This window comes from Mytilus trossulus, chromosome 6, assembly GCF_036588685.1.
Source record: "Mytilus trossulus isolate FHL-02 chromosome 6, PNRI_Mtr1.1.1.hap1, whole genome shotgun sequence".
NCBI lineage: Eukaryota > Metazoa > Mollusca > Bivalvia > Mytilida > Mytilidae > Mytilus > Mytilus trossulus.
Window position 1 is genome coordinate 9,477,300 of NC_086378.1, and position 19,504 is coordinate 9,496,803.

The window sequence follows — 19,504 nt, forward strand, 5'->3', positions numbered from 1 at the left end:
AATCTATCAAAGACCACAACTCCTAAAGTGTACAGAAAACATCAGTAATGAATTTGACTAGCTAACAAAATATTAAAATTTTGAAACGTTTGGTTGAATTGTTCACAAGTTATTGCATGGAAACCACAAAGATCCATTTTCCAATCTATCAAGGACCATAGTCATGAACTACTAAATTCAATTTTACAATAGTGACCTGATTTCCATTTGTCATCAATTACAGCTATAAAACCAGGTTTAACCTACTGTTTTCTCCATAAGGAAGTCATATAGGACTAAAGGAAATGTCTATAAAAGTCAGGAATATGACAGCCTTGTTTTGTTTTCTAATAATATGTTTGAGATTTTGATTTTGCAATTTAATTAGGGGTTTGTTTTGGATTTTCCTTGGAGTTCAGTATTTTTGTTATTTTACTTTATACATACCTTATACAAATTTGAAAAGCATTTTTGAAACAGTTCACAAGTTACTGCAGGGATATGGAATAAAGTGTCATTTTCCAATTTATCAACTTGTGCTCTTCAACTTTGAACTTGTTTGGCTTTATAAACATTTCGATATGAGTGTCACTGATGAGTCTTATGTAAACGACATATGTGTCTGGTGTACTAAATTATAATCCTGGTACCTTTGACAACTATCAAGGAGATAAGATTTGAATGGTATAGGTGAAAATCTTCAATATCTCAATTTACTGTAAGCCATTAGGGACAATAACAATAACGGTAAAATAGAAATTTACAATAATGACCTGGTCCTCTGGTACAATACATTAAAATTTGATATGCATTGGTTGAGCAGTCAATAAGTTATTGCACAGCACAGCAACTTTTGGCCACAGTCCCCATAAATAACATGTTTTTCCCTTCTGAATGATTCAATTAATCATTTCCATAGAATCCAAGATCATTTTTTCATGAATTGATGGTGTTCAAAAAGTGCTGTAAAATTTCAAACAATTGGATAAACAGGACGTTGTTGCATGGAAGATCTAACAATAGCTTTTAAAAATGCTACAACTGAACATAACCAAGCAAACATAAAATCATTCCCTTTTCAATGAAGCCAGGAAAAAATTTTATGAAAGTATTTTCAAGGTTGAAGTAGACAGGTCACTGGAACTGCTATTGACCCTGGCTGTTCAGGTAAAAAAACACTTAAATACAATTTTTCTTTGTTGTCAGTTTATTTATGGATCTTTTTTGTTCTGCTTCATACATATACAAATACATTAACAATCAAAAGCATCTCCATTTTTTACACATTGCCTGAAATTTACAATATGTACATTATATTTTGCATGATATAAATTAGAATGTAAACAAAGGATCACATATATAAAATAAACTTAACATTCAACAATTTGTTGACAGAATGACAAACAGTTATAAAGCAAAATAAAATTTCTCTAAGCAACATTTTAATTAGTTTTATTGATAGATAAGAATATTTTTCATTTGTTAGCACTACAGTGAAATAAAATAGAGTATGAATAACTATTCTCATTATCCATTTTTTACATCTGTGCATGTATATTAATACAAAGCCCCAGGGTTCCTTATTAAACCAACCCATGGGTACAAGATGACAGGAAAGAAAAAAGGTAAGCCCCTTCCCCAAACCTTAATCTTTTTCCTATAAGATATCCAACAGCTATCTGCCTAATTCAATAGAAGTTATTGAAGACCTTTCAAGTTTCTATACCTTAATATTATTAAAATATTGACTTTTTAATAAACAGGTGAATTGTGTAAAGCCCTTTGTACCAAGTTTCAATACTATTACTTACACTACAACAATATTTAGATGAATAATTGAAAGCAGAATAGGAATGTATATCTTTAACATCAATGCAGATGAATTCTATCAAAATCAAAAAGTTGAATATCATGTTCTCAAATTACCAACCAGTTATATTATACAAAGTATGCAGTGACTGTGGGAAATATTATTTTTCTATGCAATAAAAGCAAATATTTTTGGAATTTGTGAAATTTCAACCTATCAAAATAATGTCAATATAATTCTACCCTTGGACCAGAGGATACCCCTGTTTTTTTCTCTCTCTAATTTACAGTCCTAAGAACCAATAGTTTTTTGCTAAGAATTTTTCCTTCTTATTCATGGTAAGTATTTTATTTCAAATGAAAAGTTTCCAAAGTTACATCTTTGTTAATACTGTGTGGAAAAGTATTCTGTAATGCAGTTTTATATGTTTAAAGTTATTTTCCAGAAACCATTTTCCAAAGATGAATTAATTTCCGAAATGATGTCCTAGGCTGATTTGAGCCTATATGAAGGATTAATAATGGTGGAAGGGTGTCGCTGTGAGATTTGCATCAGTGAGGCAAAGGGAAATCCCCCTCCCCTTTAAAAAAGAACATAAAAAAAAATAATGCTGTCAATATTTCAAAATAAAAATTTATAATTATCCCTTAAACCTTGTTAAATTACAGTTTAGACTTTAAAAAAAAAACTGCAATTTTCATCAGTTATACAAGTCAATACAAAGGGACTATTTTAAAATCACATGCATATGATAAATAGATTGATATTTAATAGAAACTATATCTGTTTACATTTAAAGCCACACTGACTTAATGATTGGTAGTTGTTAAACATTAGCCATCACATAGACATGTATATTAAGACAATATTACAAGTATCTTTTCATACTTCGGTTATGCCTCAAACAACAAGTCTTCATAGACATTCTTGTGTTTTGCTGATATACCATAGTTTTCATGTTAAATCTTAATTTTGATATACAAAGAAAAATACATAAAAGATACAGGAATGTTTATACATGAAAAGTAGCACTTTAGGTGAACTGTGGATTCATTATTATTCGTGGGGATACTTATTTTCTTCGTTTTGAGGATATTAGTGAATCTAAAATTCCAATGTTCAACAAAGAAGAAAAAACTTCAACAATACCTGGAAAATAAATATCCATGATTTTTATTTTAAATACTCAAAACATGAAAATTGGTACTCTGGAAAATAATTGAATCCACAGTAATATTATTTTATATTTTTTATCTCTCTACAGCACTTGTTTAGTTATCACATTTATTTTCCCAAAAGAAAAATTATATTTCTTTAAATATATTTTTATCTCCAATTTTCCAATAAACTAAAAGTTGAACATAATTTCAATGATAACAAATGGATAAAAAAAACCACCATAAACATTATATTTTAACACTACAGTGGAATCTAGTTAAACAGGACCATTCCTATTTCAGTGAATCCTCAACCAATTTAAGTCAAAATGAGAACATCATATCCAAATAAGTATTTACATTTGTATAACCCTGCATATTTTCTACATTGTGTTGAGATATTTATATGTAACCTTAACTATCTGCAGTCTAAAGTGCCATGGGTTTGATAAATTCCTACTTCCTACTGTGTATTTATGTGAACTTTTGTCAAAAACTCTTCTATTATGCACATGAGCTTAGACAATTAATCTAGATTGATCAGAGTTCAATGCATAATGGTTTCACAGCTGAATTATTATCATATGACATGCAATTAGTGTTTATGTATAATTTATTATATTAAGGTATTTTCAATAGAATAATACATGCAGAAGAATTTATTCTGAAATAGTAGCACATTCTGTGAATTTAATTTGTTAATGAAAGATTGTAACACTAGAATAAAGTTCAGTTCTGTATTCCAAACATGTAACTTATTTTCAATTTACGACTAATTGTGTCTTATCCCAGTATTAAATGATCGACTCCATGATTTATAGAAATATTTAATGCTGAAACAGTACTGCATGATCTAGACATGCTAGATTGGAATATTGTACAAGACAAACATGATACTATGCCAATGAATGTGAAACATGAAAATGTTAAGAAAAATAATTCAATACAATGGTAATCATGAACGAAAAAAGTAAAATATAAACAACCATACACTGATTATATTTTTTCCACACTGAGTACCAATTCATTTCAAGCCTTATAATGCCTATGTAAGAGTTTTACTGTTACAAGTCATCAACAATGGCAGTTACTAAACTAATAGGCTATACAATGGTTGTATTCTATAGTGATTGTGGTTTAAGTGAGGACAATGCACTCAAGTCAAATTTTAACTTTATTTGATTGTAAAACTAAACTCATTCTGCCTCCAGAAAGTCAGAAAATTCTAACATTATGTCTGAGCTCTGACTAACAGGACCTTAATAGAAATAATGATTTTAAATGTAAATCTTAAATTGTTTGGATTAACATTTAAAGCATTATTAGCTTAGAAAAAACGTCTGATTTTTAGATCAAAGATTCATTCTTGCTTTATTTTACTGCATAAATGACACAATTTCGTTACAATTGCATTCTTCTTTCACACAACCAAGTATTTCATTCAATCCTTCTTTAAAGTTTTGATACTTTTTTATACTGCTTAATTGGGTCTATATATCTATTTCTGAAATAACAGAAAATCTCATTGATACTAAATTTTTGCATAAGAAACTTGAAGCATGTGTTATAAATAAATGCTGAATATGATCGAGATAGTTGAATTCAGTTTAAAGACATCCAAACATCAAAAAAGATTTGTAATTTCTATAACAAATGTAACAACTGGCTGGACATCTCATTCAACAAACTCATCAGAATGTGTCTGTAAATTATCCATTTAAAAGTCAATCTGTATTTCATCAGCAAACTTTTTCAGAATTCGTCAGATCCAATCTGCCTGCAAACTTTTCTAAATATGCTCAAGTCTACATTCCCTCATATAATGTTTTAAGGATATATTAGCCACTTTGAAATGTTAACAAATAGCAACATTAAGTCTTGGACACAGATTATCACATGATGAGCAATAATTTACTACTTATTCCATTCACAGATCCTATGGTGATCATGTGACACAAATGAAGCTTGCACTAGATGAAGAATGAAGGTCGGTAAAACGTTTTATCATTGCCACAACGTGGCAGGGAATGAATTGACTTCCCCCATGTCTGTAACAGTTTGTCCATTATGACTATAAGAAATTTTAATCCTCATCCGCAGTGTTTGCTGAAAAATAAAATGTTCAATATTAAATCTAGTCAAAAGCTTTCTTTTAAAAATTAAATAAAATAAAGATCTGGTATGTAAGATTATTAAGACAGAAATAGTTCATCTCATTCATATTTGTGGTTGGATTTTTATGTCATTCTTTCAGTTGTTTCAAATTGTGATATGCCAAGAATGTAATTTTAGCGAACTATAGTTAAACTTTTTTTAAAACATTCCTTCCTTTTTGATCGGTGTTTTTTTTTTAATAAGTTTTGGTTTTCCCGTTTGAATGGTTTTACGCTAGTAATTTTGGGGCCCTTTATAGCTTGTTGTTCAGTGTGAGCCAAGTCTCTGTGTTGAAGGCTGTACATTGACCTATAATGGTTTACTTTTTTTTAAATTGATGGAGTGTTGTCTCATTGGCACTCACACCACATATTCTATATCTATTGACAGCAAAACAATAAAATCACTCATGTTTAGTAAACCACAATCTTTTTAACACTGAATTTCTTAGTTCAAAACTGACACATGGCAAGCTGGGATAGACTTATATCTTATTGACTAGTATTTTCTCTCTGGGTACTTTAGCGTACTGCATCAATACAAACTTGCTGCAATGATACAGCTATATGTGCATATAAAAGTGAGATTAAACAACAGTAACAAATTATTCTTTTCCTTCCTCTAATGAGTTCTGTCTCTATCGACCCAGCTATAGACTTATGTCTCAGGATGATATGGGGATCTCAGAATGATACCCATGCAGATATGAAAAAAAACATGTATCAATTTGCAAATATTCCAGTGAAATACTTTCTCTGCTGCTTTATTGATGAACTTACCTTAGAAGGATTTTTGACTTTAATTAATTGTGTAACTGCACCAGAGTTGGCTGGCGGTACAGAATTACCCGAAGGAGGATTAAGTTGTAAATGGAATGACTGAAAAATAATAGGTATATCAGATAGTGTAAATAATAATTAAATAACACACAGTCTATATGCATATATCTTACAAAACATTAGAAAAATCTGGAATTTGATTATATTATTCTTTTCTAAAATGTTTTTTATACAATTTCACATCTCTTCGCATTTGTCTATTGATTCGATCAATGCACTATATTTTGTGTATCAAAAAGGTAGTAATAAGCCTTGGAAGATTTAGATATCAAGTCAGTAATATAATGTTTTGATTGCATTTCATGAAAATAGAAACAGCAATTTTCCATGTTAAACACAAATGTTCTATCCTATAAATATTTTGAAGTTGACATTTGTGAATTATTTTGAAGTTGACATGTGTGATTTTCTGACACATAAGACAAAACAAGTTAAATTTTACACAACATAAAACATGACTTCTAATATATATTTGATACCTTAGGTACTGCAGCTTGAAAGACAAATTCAGACATAGGACTTTGTGTGGAGTTTGTAGCTTTGATATTTATTGATGTGACATCTGGATCAGAGATGTCCTTCTCGATCAAAAATTCTACTAGTAAACCATTCTTGTTAAATGCAGTCATTGGCGGGAACCCTAAAATATATCATAACATATATCTATATTAAGTTTGATAAATATTTTGTAGTGTTACCATTTTAGTAGTATTTTTAACAATGTCATATAAGTGAGAGGTTTGGCTTACCAAAAAAATAGGTTCAACCCAACATTTTTCTTAAAATATGTCTGTATTAAGTCGAAATATGTCAGTTTTATCAAATAGTCTGTTTCAATGTATGTTGGCGTTTGTTTTTGTTGCACTTCAGTGTCTCTAATTTTCTGTTGTTTTCCTCTTACAGTTGATGTGTTTATTAATTAATGACAATTGAATAGCAGTAAACTTGAATGAAGAGATATCTCTATCATACTTCACATAGTGTAATACAAAAAAATGTTACGGACACAGCATTTATTTTGATTGGCTTATCCATCTTCACAAGTCAGTATTATGACATTTCTTTTGACTATTCATTAGGTTATGTTAACATTCAAAGGTTAAGGCGATGTACATTTTCTTTTTTATAAATTTTATAACAGTAACAGGTTTTAAGAAGAGGCTGACCAGACCTTAGCTGGTACCTCACCAATAACATTATTGTCAAACCAAATACACATTTCTGCTGAAAATTTTGGGAGACATGAAACCCAACCCCAAGGTTAGATAAAACTTACCATTTCCTCCATTCATTTGGTTATTAATTGGAGAACCACCTAATAAGTCCATCAAATCATTACCCATTGGCACTGGTTGTGTATTAGGTATGGAAACCGGTGCTGAAACAAAAGAATAACTCAATTAGTTTCCGTATAAAACATTGATTAAAATAATGAGTATATATAACAACTGTTATGTTGGTCAAATCATTTCGAAGAAACCATCATTAAAATGTGATGGTCAGAGATCAAAATAAGGGGTAATCAGGACACTCTTTATCATTATTTAAGTTCATCAACTGGACCTGTACTCTTTGAACCACATCGGCCTTCAGTTGGGAAATATTACAGGCAAATCCAGTAATCAGTCTTATTATTTGACCAACTTCACAACAGCATAACTTTTAAAGTTTTTAGTGCACACAACTCAATGATCTAGAAAATTAAAATATTGTGGATTCATACATTTGTGTTGGTACCAATTTTCATGGATATTTGATTTCGTGATTTTGCAAAAGTCTGCATAAAAGCCTTTAAAAGATTTTTAATTTGTTGAAGATTTATGGTATCCCATGATTAATCATTTATCCAGAGTATTGTATAAATACATACCCGTAGATGAGGTAACATTAGCTACATCTCCTAGTATATCTAACAAATCATTAACTCCTGAGTTAGGAGGATGCTCTGCTGGTTGTGTTGGAGAACCCACATCTAGTATGTCCAATATATTTTGACTCTGTAATTAAACAGACAAATCAAATTGATCAGCATGGCAAAACAGATGGAAAATCAAGGACTGTCATAAGTGGATAACATTGTTAAACACAGCTTTTCCACATATGGTAAATGCAAATATAGTAAGGTAGAAATTTAAATAATGTGCACCATTTCTTGATTCCCAAACTTCCCTTGGAACAAGAGTGCACACACTGAAATGTCTCTCCTTCTTTACTAATCATTGATATTACCGTAAAGCGGGTTATTTTCTCGGGGTGTAAATTTTCGCTTATTTTCGCGGATAGAACAACATCGCCAAAATAAATTCCGCCAATTTAAAAGTGTACATGCAAAGGTAATGTTAAAATGTAGAATCCGCCAAAACAATAACCGCCAACATTTTTCGTATACCTTATTCAATGAAAATCGCGAAATTTTACACCCGCGAAAATAACCCGCTATACGGTATGTTGATAGTCCTAAGTATAAAGCTTTATTACAACTGTCACATAAACTTAACATTAACCAAGATAGATAAACAAAACCAATGAACCAAGATAGATAAACAAAACCAATGAACCATGAAAATGAGGTCAAGGTCAGATGAACCATGCCAGGCAGACATGTACAGCTAATAATGCTTCCACACATTAAATATAGTTGACCTATTACTTATAGTTAAAGAAAAATAGACCAAAACACAAAAACAAAACACTTTGCATTGAACCGTGAAATAAAGGTCATGGTCAAATAAAAAGTGCGGGACTGACATATAGATCATAAAATATTTCCATACACCAAATATAGTTGACCTTTGGCATAAAATATTAGATAAAAAGACCAAAACTCAAAAACTTAACTATAACCACTGAACCATGAAAATGAGGTCAAGGTCAAATGACATCTGCCTGCTAGACATATACACCTTACAATCATTCCATACAACTAATATAGTAGACCTATTGCATAAAGTATAAGAAAAACAGACCAAAACACAAACACTTAACTATAACCACTGAACCATGAAAATGAGGTCAAGGTCAAATAACATCTGCCCGCTAGACATATACACATTACAATCATTCCATACAACAAATATAGTAGACCTATTGCATAAAGTATAAGAAAAACAGACCAAAACACAAAAACTTAACTATAACCATTGAACCATGAAAATGAGGTCAAGGTCAGATGACACATGCCAGTTGGACATGTACACCTTACAGTCCTTCCATACGCCGAATATACTAGCCCTATTGCTTATAGTATCTGAGATATGGACTTGACCACCAAAACTTAACCTTGTTCACTGATCCATGAAATGAGGTCGACGTCTGGTGAAAACTGTCTGACGGGTATGAGGACCTTGCAAGGTACGCACATGCCAAATATAATAATACTATTACTTATAATAAAAGAGAATTCAACATTACAAAAAATCTGAACTTTTTTTTCAAGTGGTCACTGAACCATGAAAATGGGGTCAAGGACATTGGACATGTGACTGACAGAAACTTCGCAACATGAGGCATCTATATACAAAGTATGAAGCATCCAGGTCTTCCAGCTTCTAAAATATAAAGCTTTTAAGAAGTTAGCTAACGCCGCCACCGCCGGATCACTATCCCTATGTCGAGCTTTCTGCAACAAAAGTTGCAGGCTCGACAAAAAATCATTAAATGTTAAAAAAAAACAAACTAATGTATTATTTTTTTGGCTCAATCATTAATGAAATCCAAATAGTGAAATAATAATTCGATTTTAGCAGCCAGAATGGCTAAATTGTGTCAAGATAAGCTAAAAAACAATGATTATGAATTATTCACTTGCAAGTGAATAATTCGACCTCATTGAATCAGTATTTGTGTGAACTTCAATTTAACCCCTTAGTTTGAGATGGATAACACGTGAATTGTATGTGTTAATTTATTTAAAGGAAAAGAATGTCAACATTGAAAGTGAAACAAAGGTCAATCATTTGATTGACTGATTAGATCCATGAAACCATATGACATTATTCAACAATTCTGATTTTAGTTCCCTAGAATAATGTGAAGAAAATGTTCTTTTTACCTCTTGTAAGTTCTTTTTATTTTCTTTCTGTACATCTCCTTCATCTGAGATACCATTTAATAAGTTTTCACTGCTATTTTCATGTAATATGTTTTTACTTCTACTTGTTTCTATTAAAGGCATTTGTTCTAGTAATGAGAACCTGAAAGGAAGAGATGTCAAATTGATTATTGAGTTTCTCATACAATTCAGAGAAGTTCACAAAACTGCAAAATAATTAATCAGTTGGTTTGAGAAATATTTATTTTTGGTTATGTGAACAGTGGAAAATTACAAATTCTTTGAAATAAAATGTACACACTTTTGTTTTCCATTTTATTCACTCCTTTTAAACATCAGGAGCCTGTAATTCAGTGGTTGTTGTATATGATTTTTCTTTTTTCAATTAATTCTTTGTACATTAATCACTTGTTTGAATTGTTTAACATTTATCATTTCTGGTCCTTCAATAGCTTTATATGTAGTATTGGTTTTGCTCATTGTTGAAGACCTTTAATTGCTTACTTTTATATCATTTGGTCTTTGGTGGAGAGTTGTCTCATTGTCATCATACCACATCATTATATTTTATATTTTGTAAATTGAAAATAAAACTGTTACGAGTTATCTCGTCACAATAAAAATAAATTTTACAAAACTTACCGTAAACTATCAAATTTATTGAAAATTTGTGAATATTCTACAGATCTCTGTTGTAATTCTACATTTACACTTTTACCATACACACTCATTATGTCTTTGATTCGCCTATAAATAGAAAATACAAATATAACAATTACTATTATCATTCAAAATTTCAGCAAGCAGTCTGCCATTCATTTGAGCCTGGTAATATAACTACCTTAGAAACAGTCATGAAAGTTTAAAATAAATTTTTATAACCAAATTCAATAAGTGAAAATTTTGTAATTACTTGTCTTCTTGACAACTATGTAACAACTATTGCATTGGATTGACTGAGGTGAATTCTCAAAATATTTTATGGTCAACCCTGCAACAAAAATGCATGTTATTCCTTATTTAATGATTTCTTATAATAATACCATCTCTAACATCTAACATTCTAACTCTTTGATATGATATAATCAATTGTAATGCATTAAATGACATACCCAATAGATGTTCTAAATCTTGAGCTGAGTTTCATTAAAGCTGTAATAGCATATTCTTTAGTAATTTCATTCAAATTGTGGTTTGACAGAACCTTTTCCAACTCTGTAACAACTTCATCTTCAGATGCCTGAAAATAAATTAAAGAATATACTTTAGTTTTTCAAACCTTACACCATATTGACTTTCTCTTTACAACTTTAATAAGGAATATTTTCATAAGTCACTCGATTCATATTTTTCTTGTTATTCAAGAAATAGTCAAGCTAAAACATGTGTATTTTACATGTAAATAACAAAAATTGAAAGCAGATCCATGCATAGTATATAAAAACCCTACCATCACAAGATAATTTGTTTTAAACATCATGTCTTGTTAATATTTGCTCTGACAAATTAAAATAAGTTCTGCCTTATTTGTAGAATTTTCTGTTTAATCATTGATAATATAAAGATATTTTTGGTTGAGCACTGTAAAAGTTCAGTACATTTTCAGGCTTTGTCAATATTGTAAAATATTAAAATAATAAAAATAATTTTACTACCAGGAGGAGGAAACAAGAAAATATTTGTTTGCCTATATAATTATGCAGATACTCTACAAATTCAAATTTGACCTTGAACTTGACCTATGAACTTACCTGCACTGGTTCATCTTCTCCACATTCTCCTGTCAACAGATATTCTCCATATTCCCCTATACACCAGACTGACACTTGTATTAAGGATTGTTCATCTAAGTGATCTTTAAAGTTTTTAAAAAGTTGTTGCACTATATATGGATGGAGTTCCTTCATTTCTGCGGCTAACTGGATGGTTATTGAAACCGTATCATCTCTCACATAATTACCTGCCTACAAAATCAAAATTCCTTAAACAAAACTATTTAGCATTTGAATAACTTTAATTTTTTGTCTTTTTATAAATGTTACAGTAAAATACTTTTTCAAATACGATGTTATCTATGATCTTAATTTTCAGTTCTTTACAATTCTTTACAATAATGCCTTATTTTTGTCTTCAATTATTTCACAATTATATTTATTTGTGAGAACATATAATTTCCGACTGCAATTTGTTAAATTAGTTTATCCTGAACCTCATTGTTCTAACTCAAGTCACAGCAGTAAAAAAAAAAAGTTCTGTAGTTATAATTTAAAGGAGAATTACTTCCGTTAAACGAAATTATTAAGGTTATATTGACTTACTGTTACAAGAACTTTCATCACAGTATCTATATGCCATCTCTTTGTAGGGGAATGACTGAAAAAAATAAAACAACTTTGGGTTATAGCTCCATGCTTATTATGGGGTACTTCAAATATAATTTGCTTTATACATTGAAACTGATTTAATAACATCCCCCTATACCCTGTTACAAATATAATTTAAAGTTCTGACCCTCCACAGGTATTTATTTCTGCAGTGATCGGGAAGGACGTGCGCCCTGCGCCTATAGCGCATATTCACCAGAAATGGCGCATAGGGTGACAAATGTAAGCGCCCACGTGGCGCACGATATTTTTCACATGGTTTCGAAACGTTTAGATATCGTCAAATAAATTTCCGATCGTGTTCCGTGCCACATGTGTGTGTGTGTAAACAACAGTAAAATGTTCCTCCAATCATTGGAGCACCTATATATTTTTAGGACGTCTCGGGTGTTTTCCTATGGTAATAGAACCATGCGGTTTAACGTCTCAGGTGTTTTCCTATGGTTATAATAGAACCATGCGGTTTAACTGATAACCCAAAAAACGCAAACTTTACATTTGTAAAATTTGGCTATTACAGACGAGATTTAACTCTAATATATAATCTTTTGATTTAGTTTAGTTGGCTATTATTTAGATTGAAAACCCCAGAAGCCATTTTATGAATATAGTTTTTGTGTCCATTATAGGCGCTTAAATGTCCTTGTCATTTTTTGGTCTTTGGCTCGTTTTGACATTTTGTAAACATGACTTCAGCGAATTATTATTTTGTTCTATTAATTAATGGTACTCTCTACTGTTATTCTTGGCATCTAGATGAAGCAATAATAATAATACAAGAAGTGCACAGGACGTTCCTGAAATGTCCTCTAATACGGAACGTCTGGAATGAGTATGGTATCGACGAAGACCCAAATTTAATGTTAAAAAAAAACATGAACATGAAAACAAGTCAACAGTAACAGTTTAAACATTGTAAATAAAGGTTTATCTTTAATATTGTCCTTTTTGGAAGAAGTTATTGTATATTCATTGAAATTACAGAATCACAGGAACAATATTATTTAAAATCATAATTTTTAGGTAAATTTGTACCAACACCTCTTTTCCAAAACATGGGAAAATAATGATACTTTAATTTTTTTACAGAAGTCAATTCAAATGGCCCACTCATTTGACAACATGGCCCATTATTTTTTAAAATGGCCCATTGAATTTATTTTTGAGGGGCCCTGGGCCCATAGTGAAAAAAACCTTCCAGATCACTGTTTCTGGAGTGATACATAAATACTGATCTTTCAGAAAATATTGTCATATTTTAAGTGTAGAAAATGTGAAATGTTAATGATACAATTCATAATACATTTTCCAAATTTACACACAAATCTTTTCAAACATTCTCAAGTGTAAAGCTAAAATGAGAAACTTGCATAAAAATAACCATCAACCTATAAATCAACAGCTTATTATAAACCTCATTTCCTTGTGATTTATTTATAATTGTTAGGGCACTTACTTTTCAGCCGCCATAACAATCTTTGAACATATATCCGGTTTAAATTCTGGTTCACATGTCTCTAAGAAATGTAACAATTCTTTCATCATTCCTCTAACATTGCTCGTGTTTATAAGGGCAAACGAAAGTTCAACAGCTCTCCTGTAAAAAAGATATGTATTTGTTATATACATTTATAAAGAAAATGTAAAATGCGTAATACCTTAGAATTTCATTTTTTCTTTACTGTAGAATTAATAAAAATTAGAGAAAGCTTTCTAAATTATTCTATACAAAAATATGTCAATTTTAATACAATTAACTTAACTGATAAACTAGTGAAATCCATCAATGCCAAATGATATAAAAAAAATGTTTCTTTTGCTGTAATTTCAGAAATAATTGTGTGCATTTATTATTGCGATTTTGTCATTAGGACTAAAATGTGATTCTAGTTTTTATGATTTTGAGAAAAATCCTGTTCAATTTATATAACATATTTCAAAATGGGAGTAAAAATTATTGCATTTACAACTCTGTCTTATTTCTGGCAATAATAAAAACATCGCAATAATTTCTGAATTTACAATATTAAAGAGTCATTAGAACTGAGAAAAGGAGACCAATAAATGTTTTTAACATGTATACTATTATTGTCCAGTTTTTCTTATGTTTGTTTTGTCAAGTTTTGTCTTGTGTATTTGTTATGACCAAAATCTTTTTTTGTTTGTTTCGCAAATAAAGTATTATTATATTGGTTTAATTATCAATGATGTTTAACAAATTTGTATTCAATATTGAATTATATCTATACTTTTGTAACATACATAACTTTGAAATTAAGTTTTCAAAGCTAAAAATTCACATCCCAAAACTAACCTTCAAAGCAATAAAATGAAAAACATGTCCAATACCCAAGCAAGTTTTAATTTAAACTTCAGGGAATATTAATTTGTATTAATGATGAATCTGTACAAATGTCCACCATGAACCGAAAACAAGTATCAACAATTAAATCAACACCCTCTTAAAATGTCTTGTTACTTTCATTTTATCATTTGACATTACAACACCCCTTCCATTTGCATGTAATCTACTAGGGATAATTTCAACAGAAAACTGATCATTTGTTCAATTGATTGTATAAAATGTGAAAATAGTTTACTTTTTAATGGAAACATCTGGATCCTTGAGACAATCTACAATTGTTGTTCTGTGTCTCTGAACTGCATTGTAATCTGCTTGTACTACTTTCAGTAAGGTGTTCAATGCTACATATCTGAAAGAAACCAAAATAAGTCAAACCAAACTTATATGCATTTACTGAAACAATTTCATGTTAACCTAGTATTTATAATAGTTGTAATGGATAATTTTTTTTTTTATTTTTTTTTAGTGATATCTACTAATCAGCACATTTTTGAAGCTGTCAGTATTATTTAAGTAGAAAATGCTGTGCATTTGTGTATGAAGAAACAACTCAAGATTCTTTCTGTACTTAATTTTTGAAACTACTTTGTAATATGCAAAAAATTAAACAGACAGATAGCATTTGAAAACAGTCACAACCTACAATAAAGAAGAATTCAAACTTCCAACCTGAGTTCTAACCAGATGCTCCGCAGGGCGTAGCTTTATACGACCGCAGAGGTTGAACCCTGAACGGTTGGGGCAAGTATGGACATAACATTCAAGCTGGATTCAGCTCTAAATTTGGATTGTGATTAAATAGTTGACACAGCATAGGTTTCTGACACAGAGTGAATGTGTTCTAATGAAATTAAAATTTTTGTTTTCTCTTAGAGCAATTCACTATGCTGTTGAATATTATTCCTCTCAAAAAAATGTTTGAAGAAATTTTCTTTTTATTTATGAAATTTCAAATGAGAAAATTAAACCCATTTTTTTTAATCACATCCCCCTTTCCCTTATTCCAAAACTAATCTCAATTAAAATTTCTAATGGAGTTTGCAACAATTACTACTCATTTAAATACATCATAAAATATTAAGATGTAAAAAAACTGCTTGTTATCACTGAATGGTAAAGATTATTTTAATTTATCAGTTGGTAGTAAAAAGTGAATATACATTGTATATTGTATATATAACAAAGATTTAAGTTGATTCTGGACAAAGAAAGATAACTCCAAATAAAAAAAATTCTTACAATAAGATATTTCTTGCTTACTATTCTGGACAAAGAAAGATAACTCTAATTAAAAACAAAATTGCTATTTCACAATATTTTGCAATAAGATATTTCTTGCCATTGCGCAATACTGTGCAATTGAAAAGACTTGCTATTGCACAAAACTTAATATAATAATTTTAGATCCTGATTTGGACCAACTTGAAAACTGGGCCCATAATCAAAAATCTAAGTACATGTTTGGATTCAGCATATCAAAGAACCCCAAGATTTCAATTTTTGTTAAAATCAAACTAAGTTTAATTTTGGACCCTTTGGACTTTAATGTAGACCAATTTGAAAACAAGACCAAAAATGAGGAATCTACATACACAGTTAGATTTGGCATATCAAAGAACCCCATTTATTCAGTTTTTGATGAAATCAAACAAAGTTTAATTTTGGACCCCGATTTGGACCAACTTGAAAACTGGGCCGATAATCAAGAATCTAAGTACATTTTTAGATTCAGCATATCAAAGAACCCAACCGATTAATTTTTTGTCAAAATCAAACGAACTTTTGGACCTTAATGTAGACCAATTTGAAAACGGGACCAAAAGTTAAAAATCTACATACACAGTTAGATTCGGCATATCAAAGAACCCCAATTATTCAATTTTGATGAAATCAAACAAAGTTTAATTTTGGACCTTTTGGGCCCCTTATTCCTAAACTGTTGGGACCAAAACTCCCAAAATCATTACCAACCTTCCTTTTATGGTCATAAACCTTGTGTTTAAATTTCATAGATTTCTATTTACTTATACTAAAGTTATGGTGCGAAAACCAAGAAAATGTTTATTTGGGTCCCTTTTTGGCCCCTAATTCCTAAACTGTTGGGACCTAAACTCCCAAAATCAATACCAACCTTCCTTTTGTGGTCATAAACATTGTGTTTAAATTTCATTATTTTCTATTTACTTAAACTAAAGTTATTGTGCGAAAACCAAGAATAATGCTTATTTGGGCCCTTTTTTGGCCCCTAACTCCTACACTGTTGAAACCAAAACTCCCAAAATCAATCCCAACCTTTCTTTTGTGGTCATAAACCTTGTGTCAAAATTTCATAGATTTCTATTAACCTAAACTAAAGTTATAGTGCGAAAACCAAGAAAATGCTTATTTGGGCCCTTTTTGGCCCCTAATTCCTAAAATGTTGGGACCAAAACTCCCAAAATCATTACCAACCTTCCTTTTGTGGTCATAAACCTTGTGATAAAATTTTATAGATTTATCTTCACTTTTACTAAAGTTAGAGTGCGAAAACTAAAAGTATTCGGACGACAAAGACGACGACGACGCAGACGACGACGACGCCAACTTGATAGCAATATACGACGAAATTTTTTTCAAAATTTGCGGTCGTATAAAAACAAAAAGAGTAAATTATGTATCCAATAATGTTCACCAATGCTATATTGAACATCCATACTTTATACAACCCCATTTAACATCATACACTTGAAACCTTACCAGTATATAGGAGTCACTGGTTTAAGAATTAAGAAAATAAAGTGGAGAATACAAAAATAAATAAGTTGACCAAAAGACTACAGAATAACTATAACTGCTTCCTAAATTTTACAACCATGCTTAACTACTAAATCTTACCTAATATTCTTATCATTATTTAACAAAAATCTTCCTAAAATATTAACAGCTAACACCTGTAAATATAAATATTCAGTTTTAAATAATAATTCACTTTCTACAAACTCTAGTTACACAATTCATGAAGTGAATCTTTTGACACAGTTGATAATAATCTTTAACAGCTTCTTTATATTTATCACTCTTATGATTTTTTTTCGTAGACAATGCATTAAAATAATTTGCTCAGAAACCTCTATATTTCTCAATATTTTTATAAACTTATGTTTTAAATACATGGCTAGTAATTAATTTGCAATTGTTGCTATTACTTATTTATCCTTCATATAGTTCATCATTTCTTCCTATACATTTGATATGACAAATCTAGAAACCTCATTTTCAACCAATACTTGAATATGTTAATTTAGGGTCAAACTACTTGTTTCCATAAACTTTTTGTAAAGACAAGCTATTTAATACTATAGGCCCTCATGATTTTGTGGTGGTACCATTATTTGTGAATCTATTGAATATTCCATACTTCAAACCTTTTTAAACCATAGTTTACTTACCCGAAGACCAGCTTCAGACTTAATACCCATAATAGTAAGAACAATCTCATATAAAATGGCATGACCAACATTTTTACTTGTGTCGGTATTTGTAGCCACCTGCAAATGAAAATAATCAATTTTTAAATATAATATACAAATAAACTGTATCACAATTACTGTAATTTTTGTTTGATGTGGGCATATATTTAAAACTAGCACTCAGATATAAAAGTTTTTATCCTACAGATAACTTTGATGGTGCTTAGTCAAGGGTATATGGAATTTCCAACACCATTGTATAATTCCTTACGAAAATCTTCCAAAACTCATTTCTACATTCTGGCATACAGAACTCAAAAAATACACGTATTGAACAAATCAATCAAGTTTTTCATATCTTTTTCTTGAATAGGAAAAATTCTCCAGGTGTTTCCATAAAAACTAGATAGATACTAGTATAGGAAGATGTGCTGTGACTGCCAATGAGACAACTCTCCATCTAAATAACAATTTTAAAAAAGTAAACCATTATACTTGGTTTACTATTCAAACATACCTGTGCTAATATATCATTCATTGTTTCACTAGCTTCAGTGTCATTCTTTCCTAATCTCCGTAACAATCGTAAAATCTTAACCTAAAAGAAATAACATACAACTATATAAAATCAAAGAGATTGTGAAAAATGAATGGTAAAGATTGCTTTCATCTTTCAGTGTGAACTTAAAATTCAACATGGCATTGTATTTATTATTGAAAGAAAAATACTATGAATTGGGAGTTCATTCTTTTCCATAACTGCAATCAGAACAGATCTTGATACTCAACCATTCTTAATTCACACTCAAATAGATTTGATGTTTCCATGCACTTCTTCTAAAATATCATATGGATTTTTTCAAAGCTCAAATAACAATGTAGAATCTTTATGGGTTTTGTTCTAATGTCAAAACATATTACTAAAAACCTTAATATAAAATTGTGCCAACTCTAAATGCATGTCCTTGGTACTAAACCATTACAAGGCTATATGCCTTTTGTATACTATATATTTATATGTTTTTTTGTAATGTGAAGTGCTTTTTGATTGCTTTTGTAGTGGTTCCTAAGAAATTTTTGTAAGCGTTAGTTTAGAAATGCATGTCCTTCATGTCCTTGGTTCTTAACCATTTCAAGGCTATATGACTTTTCTATACTATATATTTATGATGTGTTTTTGTAATGTGAAGTGTTGGTGTTTTTTTATTGTTTTTTTGAGTGGTGCTCAGAATATTTTTGTAAGTGTTATTTTATTCTTTATTCGTTTTGGGATGTGAAGTCAAGAGTTTTACTGTAGATGTACAGTATAAGGTTGA

General features: G+C 30.1%; 1 protein-coding gene across 5 annotated transcripts in view; it reads right to left on the reverse strand.

The window, feature by feature from the left end:
• Nucleotides 1–1,168: 1,168 nt before the first annotated feature.
• The window catches only part of LOC134720744 (AP-1 complex subunit gamma-1-like), a 28,161-nt gene continuing 9,825 nt past the window's right edge, over nt 1,169–19,504 (reverse strand). For all 5 annotated transcript variants that reach the window (XM_063583219.1, XM_063583218.1, XM_063583220.1 and 2 more), the window contains 15 exons: nt 18,706–18,786; nt 18,168–18,266; nt 17,614–17,669; nt 14,975–15,088; nt 13,831–13,971; nt 12,309–12,363; nt 11,742–11,954; nt 11,103–11,230; nt 10,633–10,737; nt 9,991–10,132; nt 7,810–7,936; nt 7,216–7,317; nt 6,419–6,579; nt 5,880–5,978; nt 1,169–5,052 (listed from right to left, as the gene is read on the reverse strand). In XM_063583219.1, coding sequence (XP_063439289.1) covers nt 4,951–5,052; nt 5,880–5,978; nt 6,419–6,579; nt 7,216–7,317; nt 7,810–7,936; nt 9,991–10,132; nt 10,633–10,737; nt 11,103–11,230; nt 11,742–11,954; nt 12,309–12,363; nt 13,831–13,971; nt 14,975–15,088; nt 17,614–17,669; nt 18,168–18,266; nt 18,706–18,786 — 1,725 coding nt within the window. In that variant the 3' untranslated portion in view covers nt 1,169–4,950. The remainder of the gene's footprint in view (nt 5,053–5,879; nt 5,979–6,418; nt 6,580–7,215; nt 7,318–7,809; nt 7,937–9,990; nt 10,133–10,632; nt 10,738–11,102; nt 11,231–11,741; nt 11,955–12,308; nt 12,364–13,830; nt 13,972–14,974; nt 15,089–17,613; nt 17,670–18,167; nt 18,267–18,705; nt 18,787–19,504) is intronic.